Source organism: Parasteatoda tepidariorum, chromosome 8, assembly GCF_043381705.1.
Source record: "Parasteatoda tepidariorum isolate YZ-2023 chromosome 8, CAS_Ptep_4.0, whole genome shotgun sequence".
Classification (NCBI taxonomy): domain Eukaryota; kingdom Metazoa; phylum Arthropoda; class Arachnida; order Araneae; family Theridiidae; genus Parasteatoda; species Parasteatoda tepidariorum.
Genome location: NC_092211.1, coordinates 79003503 through 79018317, shown reverse-complemented (window position 1 = coordinate 79018317; position 14815 = coordinate 79003503). Strand labels below are relative to the sequence as shown.

The window sequence follows — 14815 nt, the reverse complement described above, 5'->3', positions numbered from 1 at the left end:
AAATGTCTCCTATATGGGAAATAAATGGCAAAACATGTTATTTTTGTTTCCCAAAGATTAGAATCATATTTGCTGATTTCGTGTCAATCTATGTTTTCTTTGACTAAAAGGAAATATTTTGCTTCGTGAACAATGCATCATTCATCAACATCGTAATTCTTATTTAATGAATTTCGTGAAGACCTATTTGGCAGTTTTTTGAAATTATATAAATACGCAACGCTTAATCTGAAGATAGGTCCGTTCTAAGAATTTACCATTCAAAGATGAAGTGTGCATTAGTTGCTGTTGTATTAGTTTGTACCATCTGCATTAATTTCGTCAACGGAGATGATTGTTCAGGTTTAATAAAAAGCTTTTTGAAGAAACAGCTAGGTATGATTTATTATTATTATTATTGGTCTTATAGCTCCTAAGACGATGGTTATGTTTCCTGGAACTTATAGCTTGTGAGATTTAAACTTATAAAATAAACGTTTATTGAATTAAGTACAGAAAACCAAGCATATCAGTTATCAGTAGTAACAACACCGCAGTTCTAAAAGAGCTGGAAAAAGGAAAGGATAGAACACCTCCTGGCAAAAGAAGCGGCCCATTTCACAATTCTTCAGTTTAATTATTTTTAAATTTCTTTTTTGAATTTCTCCAAATTTTCTATGTTTTATTTGCAATTTAAAAACAGTATTCAAAGAAATATTATTTGTTATACAATATTAGATAGTTACTGCCACAAAATGTCTAGAAATATGCGAAATAAGAAAGCATAATTTAAAAAAGAAATAGTGTTTTACTCACATTTGTTGTAGAATTGTTGAGCAGTATAAATGTCACACCAAGACAGTTTTCATATCAAAAATGTTCTCACACGAGATAATTCTATTCAATCGATTGAACAATAGATGGCAGCACAAAACTGAAGCAGGAATTAGTGTCCCCATTGTTACAGTGGCAAGCCCATATTATAATGTGTTTTGTTCTTCCAGCAGGTTTATTTTATAGGATCATGTGGGTGGAAAGTAATCTTCCCGAGACCAACGAAGGGGTCAATTTTACAGAGATGATTAAAAAAAAATCGGACGTTAAACATCGAACTTATCAGAATTAGACGGGTTTTTTTTAATATCATATAGTGTTTTACTTCGAATTTTTTGAGTAGTAAGCTGACAATATGAAAGAAACTTTTCAAGAGCACGGTCTTTTAAACTCTCTCACTCACAGTATTGCATTAAAATTTGATTTTTCGCTTAAAAATTGTTGCGCAGAATGTCTTTTATTTTGCGTCAATATATTGGAAAAAAACTACTTGGTCAGTTTTTTGTTTAATGAAGTGTTTCTTAAACAGTTGAAATGTTTAAAAAAAGTTGTAGTCAATTGACTGAGGAAAAACTTCTAGCTTCGGCTTCTTCAGGAAATTTTTAATTTTATTTTAATGTTATTCTTGAAAATTTATAGTTTTATATCAAGAAGAAAAATAACGTTTTCCGATTTACGCATTCTAGCAATAACACTTTCAAATGCATAATTTCAATTCATTGATAATTACGATTTCCCTCAATGATTTGTTTAAGTAAAAAGTCATTTTTCTGTGTCAGAAAAATAAACTAATATTCACAAGATCATCACTTACTTAAAATCATGCTGATGTTAATCAAGCAAAAAACTGCATTGAAACAATAAAAGTTACTCAGATTGAAAAAAAAAAAATGTGGAAAATTTTAAATCATGTAAATTTTAGTTGTAGTTTGCTTGTAGACGTAAGCTTTTATAAATTAATGAAAACATTCAGATAGTAACAGTCTTTCTTTTTTAATGTATTTAATCCGAAAATATTCTATATTTTGTGCAATTAATAAAAGCATTGATATTTTTAATGCTTTTATTAACTGTGACAATGTTACAATCACTAAAGCTGTACAACATATATTCTTACTGTGATTTGATTTTGTTTTCAAAATTGTCACATAGATGTTTTTCTAAATGTGACATTGATGTTTTTTCAAATGTGACATTGATGCTTTTTCAAATGTGACATCGATGTTTTTTTAATTGTGACATTAGTCAATTTTATAATTCTCGATAATTTCTAATATTTTTTTTTAACCATCGTTTAACAGTTTTGAGTTTATAACTAATAATGTTCAACTAATTTTCAACTGTAATTTTGAACCCTAGTAGAAGTTAAGGGAATTCTTGAATGAAGTACAGGACGAAATTGCCTTCATGGAGGACTTTTTGATGGTACCAACCTGCATTTGCGTTACACGAAAAACTTCCACAGTTAGCCTGATGGGAAAGGGACTCTAACCCATGATCCGTCACTAAGGTTATGTTACATCAGCACTGTGGTCAGAGAGGGCCAGGTGCTGAATTCATTTCGACCAGCATATCACTGAGAACCCGGTTCATCTCATAGGAAGGCGAGGGCTCCATCTTTTGAGCCACCACGCCCCAATTTCTTATAATTGATGATTTTCGTACTGGGTGATTTTTAATTGTGATATTTTAGTAATTTAATAACGTTCTATAACTAAACACTTGATAACTCAAGCCTGACATTCTTTTTCTAACTAAAAATATATTCACCAATGGTTTATACACACGAAACAAATTTCAAATTTGCGTAAGCAGCAAATCAAAATATAATCAGTCTTGAACGTCCAAAACAACGATATCGGAGACAATCACAGCGGCTATATTGTTATTTATTTTTAATTTTGATGTATTTAATGTTATTTTCTTTCATTTTCATTTCAGATCTCGCTCAAAGTGGACAGGTAGAGTGTGCCACGAGACTAGCAGTAAGTGTTTTTCGTTTAATTTATTTAAGAGCCACTTTGGTTTTGAAAACAACTTATTGTTTCGCTTAAAAACTGCCTTATATCTTGAAATGATAAGCCCCAAACAAAGAGAAATAAGAAATATCGATGTGCTCGAATATTGAAACTTCACGCAGCTCTTAAAGCATTTTTCGAAACTTTATTTTTCTCAACTCAAACAAATCTTTACTGATTGACTTCAAATTTAAGCTCTTTATTAGATAACAACCATTTCAAATCGTAGAATTATCTCACTTTATAGCAAAGTTCTTCTTGAGATACATTATATGATAATTATATGCAATGAAGTAGAATAAGTGGTGTAAGAATCAAAACTCGTCTTTTCAAAATTTTCAAAAAGTGACGTTAAGCTCATTGTCTTTAATTTATCCATAATAACATGTAGATTGTCTTCAAATAGTTACAGCCGATCCAATTATGGGTTTACGCTACTAATGCTGAACTCTGTAGCCTTGTGATTTTGAACCTAATTCCAGAAGACAAGGGAACTCCTGGGTCAAGTAATGGGAGAAATTTGCCTTCGTGGAAGACTTTTTAACGGAACTAACCCGCATTTGCGTTACATGGAGAAAAAGACCACGAGAACTTTCCACGGTTAGCCTGGGGACAAGGGGACTCTAACCCATGATCCGTCTACCACTGAGGATATTTTACGTTAGCGTAGTGGTCGGTGCAATCTGGATGTGGAAATCGTATCGACCAGTCATAGCAGGGATTCGAATCCGGTTCACCTCATTGGAAGACGAGCTCTTTTTCCGGAGTCAATTCTCCCCCAGGTTTTTCGATACAATCTAGACTACAACTTGCTTTATAAAATAAGTTGTGATGACAGAAAAACTTTTCGCTCACCAAGTCAACTATGTCTACGATAGATAAAAATTTCAATAAGATTTATGCATTCGTTTCCGAGATGCTGTGTCAATCTCAGGTTGATAAACCGAAAGTGAAGAATTTCTAAAGGCTCAGCTCTGTCTCTCTTAATGTTTTTTTTTTCCAATGTTACAATATTAGCAGTATTTTTTTCCCAATGCCCACCTGTGTTAACATCCATCAATTCAGGCATATACAGGGCGATTTTTGTTGGCCTCTCTTTCAGGGGAACCATATTAGGTGGGCCAACGTCACTCCTACAGTGAGGACAGATAGTACAGAGAAGGAAAGAACATTTATGCCTTGCCCGGGATTCGAACTCAGAACCTTTCTGATGCAAGGACAGTTTCCCGTCCCCTACACAGGCCGGACGGCATATTAGAAGTATTAGATACTTAAAAAATAAGTTTGATAAAGACAAACTTGGCACATGAAGCAATGCCTAGGTATTGTTTAGATAAGTAATTTTATGGTGCTACAAGAGGGTTAATTTTACTAGAAGGAACAAGAGGAAAAGAGAATAATTTTATTTCGCTTTCTGTTATAAGAAAAGTATAATTTTATAATAATAACAATGTAATATTAATAATAACTGGATTAACATTCATAACAATTCGATAGGAGTGTGTGCGTACTTGCTTGGTATACTCTAAAATTGGTGTTTTTTGGTGGTGTTAGGTAATACCCTAAAATTGAAGTTTTCAGAAAAAAGGGCTCTTTGCTTGGTATTCCCTACTGTGATATTTGATTCACTAATTAATTCGAATAATATCTCTCATTGTTTCTCTAAACGAGCTTAATTTGACTAACCAGAAAAAACTTATGCAGTTTGGTAATTAACTATTATTTTTTTTAATAGCTCGCTCAGTACCACTGTGGTGGTGATCCAGAACGAAGAAAAACCACATTTGTAAGTTGAAAATTAACTCTTATTAAATTTTATGCATTAAGTTTTTAACACAGAACTACAATGTCTGTATTAATCAATTTGCTTCTGATTATTTCAGTAAAAATAAATAACCGTCATGGTAATAGCCGTCATTGCCGGCCATTAAAAGATAGAGCAATGAAAAACAAGCTTGGCCATGGCTTGATACGTGTTGTTCATTCCCTGTCTATTTTAAATAATATAGCTATTTACAGCTATTTTCGGGGCATTGCCATAAAAAATATAAATTAACCTATTTCCTGAAGGAAATCGTGGTGTATTCTTTATTTTCATTGATGTGTAGGTCACGGTTTATTGAAAATTTATTGAGAGACGACCATTATACCTATTGAATTTTTTTTTACTTGGATGATACCGTTACAGCTGTTCAATACGTTCCAACTCCGATTAAAGTTATTATGAGTGTATTATTGCCTGGTTATTTTGTTTGTTTTACATCAATTTATCTACTTATCAAATTTTGTTTAAATCAATCATCTGTTTCTTAAAATTATTAATGAAATCAAAAAAATACCTTTAATTTTAAACAGCAGTATGTTAAATCCGTGTCTGTTTTTGAATAGTCCAGCGAACTTTAAATTTCAACATCCCCTAATTTTGATGCTTTTATTTAAATTGTTTTCAACAATTAATCAAAATCCTTCATATGTATCATATTTTTGACTGTGATCATGAATCGTAAATTACTTGATTTGAGCTTTGCTTTTTTATTAATTAACTAATAAAATTTAGTGTCCGTATGCCAGTTTATGTATCTAAACCGGTCCATGTATCTATGTGCTCTAAATAAAGTCATAAAATTTTAATAACATTAAAATTAGTAGCTTACTGCTGTATACACTACAATCATCAAAATTATTTAAAATTTTTGGATTTTAATTTTAAAACGTATTTAGTGATTTTAATTCTTCGAAAATTTTGTCATTTTTCAGTAAATATGAGTAACTTAACCCAAAAATAGACTAGCGATCTTTTCATTTTTTTTTCTTTTTGCAATTTTATGCACTATGCTTTGTTAACGAAATCATTCGATCAGTTAATCTCTTTTAAGTTTCAGTGATTGCTTTTTTTTTAGTTCTTGTGGGAAACAAACTGTACTTTTAGCTCAAATTAATTAATACTGTCATATTTATACTTTTGCTGAATATTTATACTTTTGCTTTTCGAAAGGGCTTTAGGAAGCATAATAATCTTTCTATTTATTAATAAAAGTGATAAATAGACAAATATAAAAGCTAACGAATGAATTTATGTGTAAAATGAGCACAATATCCTGTAGGGGAGAGTTGGATAAAAACTGGATACGTCGCCTAGGGACCAGACTATTGCAGCTATCTCGCGAACAACGACAGAAACTTGTTATTCGATCGTGATTATATCACTCTCGGTGTGTCCCGCCTCGAGATCACTAGTTGATAGAAAGTTGTAGGTCTCAGAACGTTTTTACTCTATTTTCTTTGCAATTTTCTACATTTACGTGCGTTGTTTTTTTGCATTGCACTGCCTACATACATGGAATTACAATTCCGATGAGTATTACGTTTGCTGAAGCATTTATAAACGAGTATTCCCATATGAAGGCTATCTAATTTTTCTTTCAAGTTTAGGCAGCTGCCCTGTTTGTTTCGAAAAGTATCGGATTTGACAAAACAGGACACTTATGAGTTGGATAAAACGGGATTAAGTTTTTTATGTCCCGTTTTATCCACCTATTTATTTGTTAGCCTATTACTTCTACTATATTGAAATTATAGTTACTATATCATTATTATTATTATTATTATTTCTATTATATTGTTATTACTATATTGAAAGAGAGGTAAAAAAAGACTCGTACAAATACATTGACCCCTGAATTGGTGGCAGTGAAAAAGTTGGACAGATATGAGACAGTATTCAATGCTGAACAAGAAAAAAAGCATGAACATGTATTGACACTAAAAGAGAGATTATTTAGTCTAACTCTAACGGACATACGAATGCTAGCGTTTGAGTTAGGTGAGAGAAACAATATTAAACATAATTTTAGCACAGGAAAAAAATTACTGAAAGTGTTGGTTGCATTCATTTTTTGGCAGACAAAAATAACTTAGCCTCCGAAATCCAGAACCCACGAATATGGCCCGAGCAAAAGGGTTCAATCGCACTGCAGTTAAGCAATCTTTTTAACATTTGAATTCTTTATTAGGTAAACATAAGATTACTCCAAATGATATTTAAAATATTGATGAAACAGGAATTCTAACAGTGCCAAACAAGCCTTCAAAAGTGTTGAGTCTACGAATCAAAAAGTAAGTAGGTAGCTTGTCTTCAGCCGAACGAGGAGTTTTGGTTACTGTTGAAACATGCATCAGTGCAGCTGGGGTATTCGTCCCTTCTATGCTTGTATTTCCTCGAGTGAAGGAAAATCCAAGTCTCATGGATCCCAGGATCGTTTGCAGTGTATCACGAGCCCAGCTGGATCACTAAGGAGAGCTTCACTGTTTGGTTTAAAAAGTTCGTAGAATTTTCCAACCCTAGGCATAAGAAGCCAATACTGTTGCTGATTGATGGAAACAACACCCGCACCAAGAGTTTTTAACTTGTAAATTTGGCAAGAGAAAATAATGTAATCATCTTAAACTCCCCCCCACCACATACAACTCATCGCCTTCATCCCCTGGATGTCAGTTTCATGGCTCCACTGAGCGTGTATTATGAACAAGAAGTTCGAAAGCGGCTGTTCAACCATTCAGGTAGGTACGTTATTACTTACGAGGTTGCAAAACTGTTCAACCTACTCACGGGCAGCTGCTACAAAAAATACCGTTAAAGGGTTTTTATAAAACTGGCATAAGTCCTTACAATCCCAACGTCTTCCCAGATCTCTTGTTTCCACCCTCTGTCACTACTGATCACCTGATGTCAGACCTGCAACAAGAACCTCCAGGCGCTGGACACCAGACTGATGTGAGCAAAGACCAAGAGCAACCTTCAACATCTTCGAGGGACATCGTGGGAGTAGACCAAACTGCGACATCCTCATGGGGGAAAGGATTAGATCTATCTTGTTATCGACCAAAGCTACCCTTTTCCATCTCCCCAAAGTGTGCTCTACCTGTACCTCAAGTAAAAAGACTGCTCCCAGAAAAAATGGCTGATAAGAGAAAGAAGAAAACTGTAGTAATAACATCACCTCCATATAAAAGTGCATTAGAAATGGAAGAAGAAGAAAGGATGATTAAACTACAAGAAAGAACCAAGATAATTGAATAAAGAACTGTTAAAAAATTCCTCTTAAGGGTACCAGACACATCATGACAGTGAAAATTATGGAATAAGCGTTCATGTTTGAAAACCCAGGAAATCTTTAAAAACATATGTAGTATCATAATTTTTGTGTACTTAATTACAAAACAACAGTCTATATAAAAATGTTAGAAGCAATAAAATCCCATGAATACAATTTTTAGAAATTTTGCTTTATAGTTTTCTAAAAGTTAATTATGCTTTTCAGTTAGTTTTACACAAAAAATTAAACATTGTAAGCCCTGTCCCGTTTTGTCCAACCCAGGTATGTTAAAACGGGATATGTAAGAGTTTGGGAAAAAAAAATTTCCTATTTCACAGTCATTAAAATTAGTTTAAAATATGTTTTTTCTGTGCTTCAATAAGTGAAGCAGCTACAAACAAAATAATGTGTGGTTCTCTTAAACAGATTTTCAGTAGCAAGTAAGAACAATAATGGTATCCCGTTTTGTCCAACTCTCTCCTACGTGTCTTTCTAAGGCAGAAAGTCAATCTAACACAGCGCGCACTTTGACGCCAAAAAGGGCGACTCAATTAATTTAAAGTTTTCTTATTCGAATAAAAGAAATAGGTCGGATGAGATGCGGAAATTTATTTAGGTTATAATTTAAAAGCAATTTTAATTCCTTCGTTAGCAGTAAAACGTTTGATGGCATTGAAGATTTTTAGAAGAAATTCTTTAACTTTAACGGGTAAAATTAAAGCTCAAACACAATAAGAAATATGTACAAAAGGTACATGTTACCTGTCAGCAACTCTGAAAGTTAATATTTTTTAACTGTCGACTGAAACATAAATTAAGCCTATAATAATCAGATGTTATAATTGGTCTGCAATCTAAGTTTGTAATTGGAATTATTTTAATAGAATATCATTAGTTATGTAAATATATCTTTTCAGATGATTTTTGGATTTATTATAGATAGCTTTCTATGTCTTTTTTGGAAGCTTTATTTCTTTTGAAATATCTTTTGAATGCCATTTTGAAATATCTTTTGATTGCCATGCATATATCTCTGTAATATTATTCTTTTTTTTCTTCTTTAGCCCAAGTTTGTAGAATTTATGAAGTCGAAATCAGACGAAGAAAAGCAAGAAGTTAACGTAAGTTAATAAAAACATATTTTTTAATGTACATAATTTTGTCGAGTGATTCCAAAAAAAATATCAACCTGAGTAACTTTGCCAAATTTAGAAGAAAAAAATCTAGAATATCTTATTCTTAAAATTGCCTTTCTCAAGAACTATTCCAGATAGCATGCAACCTTACGGTAAACGTTGTATTTTCTTTTTCATTTCATTGGCATAGAAAGGTTGAATAATTAATCCTTTTTTAAACTTACAAATATTAGTATGCCAAGTTTGTTTCTTTAAAGAATGAGCAAAGTCGTACAAAAAACTTAACCAAAAATCAAATTTTTTAGGTCTTACTGTAAATCTTGTTTTGCCTTCTTCTTCGTTTCTTTTTCATTTTAGCTTTGTCCATGCTCTCAAATTCAGCCTTTTGTTTGATTTTAAAACTTAGTGATCAGGCCAACTTTCACTTTTAAAATGTTAAAAAAGTATATAAAAGCTTGCGCAAATAAACCTTATTTTAGTGATGGTCATAAAATCAGAATTAAACCTTGAGATGGTGAAGTGCAACAAGGTTTATAAAAGATTAGCAGACTAACCATGCAAGCTTGAAATTTTGTTAAGGTTACCTCTTCTGGTTAATGCGATAAGAGGCTCATATTATTAAGCTTGCCAAAACAATCCTCTTATATCGAGATTCAATCTACTAAAATATCTGCCAAAATGAATCTAAAATCTCTCAAAACAAGACTAGAAAAACTTTCTGAAAGCGAGGATGAATCATCATTCGCAAATCAGGAATGCAAAGCGGTCTCAAACTGACGATGAATTTCCCTTCTAAAGGTTTATTTTAGATTTCATGACCATCACTGAAACACGGTTTATTTGGTCAAGCTTTTATAAACTTTCTTTAACACTTTAAAAGTGAAGATTGGCCTGATCATTAAGTTTTCAACACAAAAAAGAAAAAAATTCATTTGAGAGCCTCGACAGTGCTGGAATGAATTAAAAAACCTGTAATAGTACTGTTTACAGTATCTGTAAATAAATCTAAAAAGTGATCTATTTTTCTAAAGGTTTTTACATGCCTTTATTTAATCAAAAAAGAAATAAGCTTTGCATATTAATATTTCTACTCAGTTGTAAAAAAGGATTAGTTAGTCAACCTTCCTATGCTAACCAAATAAAAATGAAAATATAACGTTTGCGGTGAGAACGCCTGCTATCTAGGTTGCTTCTGACATCAAAATCAACCTTACACGATTATCTGGTTCCTATCATCAAAACCAACCTTACACTGTATCTATCAATCCAAATTTATTTGGCTCTAAAATTGAGTAAAATAATAATAAATAATTATTCAGAATTATTGATTGTGTGGAATTATTTTTGAACAAATGAATTTCGCAATTGTAAGCGAAATGTTCTTAACTGGGCTTCTTTTAATTATTTCAAAATAAAGTAACAAAATACTGACGAAAAATTATTTTCGAAATTTAGATTCTCCACTTACTTAGAAAAAAAAACTCGAAAGCAATAAAAAAAATTTAAGAGGAAAAGAAATCAAACTGTATGAATAATATACGCATGTTAAATTTAAACAATATACTTATGCTTAATTAAAATAATGCATACATATTTTTAAGACAATTTTCGCATGTTAAGTTTAAGTAACATAGCATCGTTTGAGAACTTTATATTTTGGACATAGTTCAGTATGTCTGTTTCATAGTGGACACAGCTCAAATCGCATATTTCCAAAAATTGACATGACTCAAAGAGAGCGTTTAAGTAAATTAAAATACCTCAAAATACCTGTTAAATAATAGGCATAGAGTAAATATAAGAGATAGAAATGAAAGAGCATAGCTCAAATGAAAAGGGGCATAGCTCAAGATGAGTAGTTAAGAAAATGAACATACCTCAAAATACATGTTAAAAATGGGCATATCTCAAAATATATGTTAGAGAAAGTGGGCATAGCTCAAAATGCATAGTTAAGAAAATGAACATAACTCAAAATACATGCTAAAGAAAATAGATACAGCGCAAAAAGTACTTTTAAATTCACTATTAAAACCAAATATTAACAACTTAACCATGAATGCCGCTTACTTTTTTAAACACTAAATATAATCATTACGAAAAAAGTCAAAGACTTCGGGATCGGGATGTAACTTTTCAGACCATCTCATTCAGTTTTAAAAATCTTAATTTTACCAAAATATCTTTCTGAAGCTCGAAAGATCAAGAAATCAAAAAGCTATCAAGAAATGAAAAATAAAAAAAAATCCCAAATATAAAAATATTCTTGTCTCTAGAGGGCCACAGACTTTATGAAAACTTTGCCTTCGAAGAAAAAATCTAAAAATAGGTTTAAAATGAGTTTTACAATTTTTAAAAAGTAACTAAAAACTGAAACAAACGTGAGTATTTTAATTAATTTCTTGATCAGCGCTACATATTATTTTTGAAGGAAATATACCGGTATAAATATACTTTGATTCAGATTCTCTGAACGATTAAGTGATATTTAGAAAAGAGAATTCCGACGATTATTAGCACATATTTACTGTCACTATTATAAATTATAGCAATCGTGTAAAAGGAATTGTAGACCTTGAAAGTCTGCTGAAAAAAGTAATAACATTAAAAAAATTTACTAGGTGATTTAAGAATGACCGCGCATTACGAATTTCCTTAGAATCATTATTTAATTCTTCCAATGAAGAAAAATGCTTACAAGAATATTCTGAAAAATGGAATCAAATGCATATTAATCCTTTTTTATGCATTTTGGGGTTCATCCATTTCCTTAAAGGGGCAAATTGAGCTGTGTATGTTTTCTTAAATACGCATTTTAAGCTGTGTCTGTTTTCCTAAATACGTATTTTGAGCAGTGACCTTTTACTTAAATACGTATTTTGAGCTGCATCCATTTTTTTAATACACATTTTGAGCATATTTAGTTTGTATAAAAATTGAAAAACTTATCGGAGTTCAAGAAACTTCTTTTGAAGAAAATGCGATCAGAACTTGCGAAGATGATGTATATGCGTGTCCATTTTTCCCTTCACCAACAAATTTGCTGGGAGTGAGTGTTTTACTTTTTTCTCAACCAACTACGTATTTGTATTTAAGTAAAATACAAAACTATGCAACTCAACCAACTATGCAACTATGCAACCAACTATGCAACTATGCAACCAACTATGCGTTTAAGAAATTTATGCATTGGTATAAAATTTATTGTGCAGTTACTGATAAGTTATATGTTGAGCCATATGTTTATATAACGATTTGTTTTTCATTAGTAAAATTCTATTCCATAGGAGTGCTTCATGCAGCTTGGTAAGAAAGCAATGGATGAAATAAATATTCCTGCAAACTGCCAAATGTCTTTTGAAGCACAGTTGGCCGAAATGAAGAAGGAAATGCAAAAACACCTGTCCAAATAGTTCTATATGTTATCTAAAATGAAAATTTACTAACATAACATGAATTAAAGTAATTACCATACATAGGACTTTGTTTGCTCTTTTTTAAAAGACAAGGAGTGACTACAATTAAATGTGTCGTATGAATGTAAAGATTGGTTTGAAAGTCAGAGAGATGAAGAAGACGATTAACGCAAAGATTTTCGATAATTATTACTAGGGCCCGGATTTTGATGACATTTGCATTTTTTATAATTTTTTGCATTTTTGGACATTTTTTGTCCTCTAGAGCATTTTTTTAGATTAATAGGGCATTTTTTTAAAACTTTGGGGCATATTTTGCATTTTAAAGCATTTTTTAAGTTTTCTGTTAATTTTTTCCAATTTTTATTATTTTTTTTTATCAATTTTTAGTATTACACTCTCTTCCAAACAATGAAAAAATTCTCTAGGATATAAATAAGACGAACCAACATCTTTTCAAATTGAAGAAGAATTGTCAGTAAGTGAGACCGTCTTTCTCAAGTACGCACCAATAACATCAGTAGACGTTGAAAGAAGCTTCTCCAGGTATAAAAATTTACTTTCAAACAAGAGACGTTCGTTTACATTTTAAAATATCAAAAAACATTTAATAATCCAATGTAATTCTGATATTTAGTAATATTATGATATGGAAGTTGTTATGTTCATTAAAATTTCTATACCAAATGAAAATGTTTTGGAGTCAATATATTTTCCTTTTTTTTATTGTTATCTTAGGATATAAAACATATTTTTCAACCTTTAATAAACGTAGAACAAGTATTGCATTGCTTTATATTTTTTGATATGACTCCTAATAATTTTAAAGAGTAAAACTTTGTTATAGTTCAATATTGTTACTTTATTTAAGTCATGTCATAAGGCATTTTTAGCGCAATTTTCGCATTTTTAGAGCATCTTTTAAGGGCATTTTTTGATCTTTTTAAGGGCATTAGTTGAGATTTTTTAGGTCATCAATATCCAGGCTCTAATTATTACATACTTCCAAGTAGTTGATAAATAAAAGATCATCGAATTTTTCAGTATTATCCTTCGTTACTAAAATCAGCACAATTATAAAGAAAACACATATGCTCATGGATTCAAAATTACAATCAATTAAATGCTTCTTCATCTAGAATTTTAAGACTATGCTTTTAGTCTCATGAATATTTACAATTAAAGAGGCAGGTTTAAGAAGTTCTTAATTCGAGACATAACACGAATGTTATATTCTTTTTGTTACCTGTATCGGATTGTGCCACATAGTATAAATCGCAGACTGTTAAAAATTTCTCTCAAAAAATTTATAATTAACAACTTATTAAATTTTCATTTTACTATATTCAACCAAAACAGTCAAATAACAATAAAAAAGACGGTATTCAAACTGTTAACTGTGAGAAAAATCATTTATTGTCTGTTTTCACATAATACAATTAAACAACCAGAATTACGTCCACGTCAACTAGGCTCACAGCTAATGAAAATCGAACTCACTCTCTTCGAAAGTTGGATGCTAAGCCATGTGGTAAGAATTTTGAAGTCATATTTTTATTTTCCACCACCGGACACCTAACATAACAGTGGATGCTTAATAACCATATAGCAAAAGGTGTATGGTGAAGATCTAATGAAGACAATTCAGTTCGCAACAGTGGGGTACATATTTTAGCCGAGGTAGCTAATCGATCATGACCGTCTGAACAGGGGTTCGAATCTCAGCGTTGATACCGCAGTATTTCCTCTATTCTCTTAACGAACGCATAGAATTTCCAGGTTTCTTTACTCCTCAATTACCGATCCGGGACTATTGAAATACGAAACTCTCGCTCACGCATAGATGACAACCCCACAGAACTGCTTAGCGCACAAAATCTATAATTTGTCCTATCTTTCACGATATATGGCCCCCTAGTTAAACAAGTTAAGCCTAATTACACGGTTCACTTAACAAAACACAACACAACCACAATCTAACTCTAATGTTCATTAGCTAACGAAAGCCTAGCATAACCCTGCCCTAAAACACCAAGTAAAAATTCCTTTTTACGATTTCGATACCATGCTTGTTGTAAGTGGTTACAAAATTGAATAATTTCTCATTCACGGTTTTTTAACCATACCAGCTGTAAACAGTTTCAAACTAGTAAAAGTAAAGAGAGGATGCTCTCCGTAAATTTTATGGGAAATTGGATGGACAGATTTCTGCTGTTTATTTTAGAATAATAATTCCAACAATGCAGTCATTCCACAAAAAAAAAAAATGATGGAGTATTATATATGGGTTTATAGCTGTAAAATAGGATTACAATACATAGCTCATTTTCAGAGAT

The 14815-nt window shown here is 31.5% G+C and overlaps 1 protein-coding gene across 1 annotated transcript; it reads left to right on the top strand.

Annotated features, from left to right (window-relative positions):
- The first annotated feature begins 214 nt into the window (after positions 1-214).
- LOC107450736 (uncharacterized) lies at positions 215-12539 on the top strand. Its single transcript, XM_043053475.2, has 5 exons — positions 215-375; positions 2755-2798; positions 4567-4617; positions 8992-9048; positions 12351-12539. The coding sequence occupies exons 1-5, from the start codon at positions 267-269 to the stop codon at positions 12474-12476; spliced, it is 387 nt and encodes a 128-aa protein (XP_042909409.1). The 5' UTR covers positions 215-266; the 3' UTR covers positions 12477-12539.
- Positions 12540-14815: the final 2276 nt, after the last annotated feature.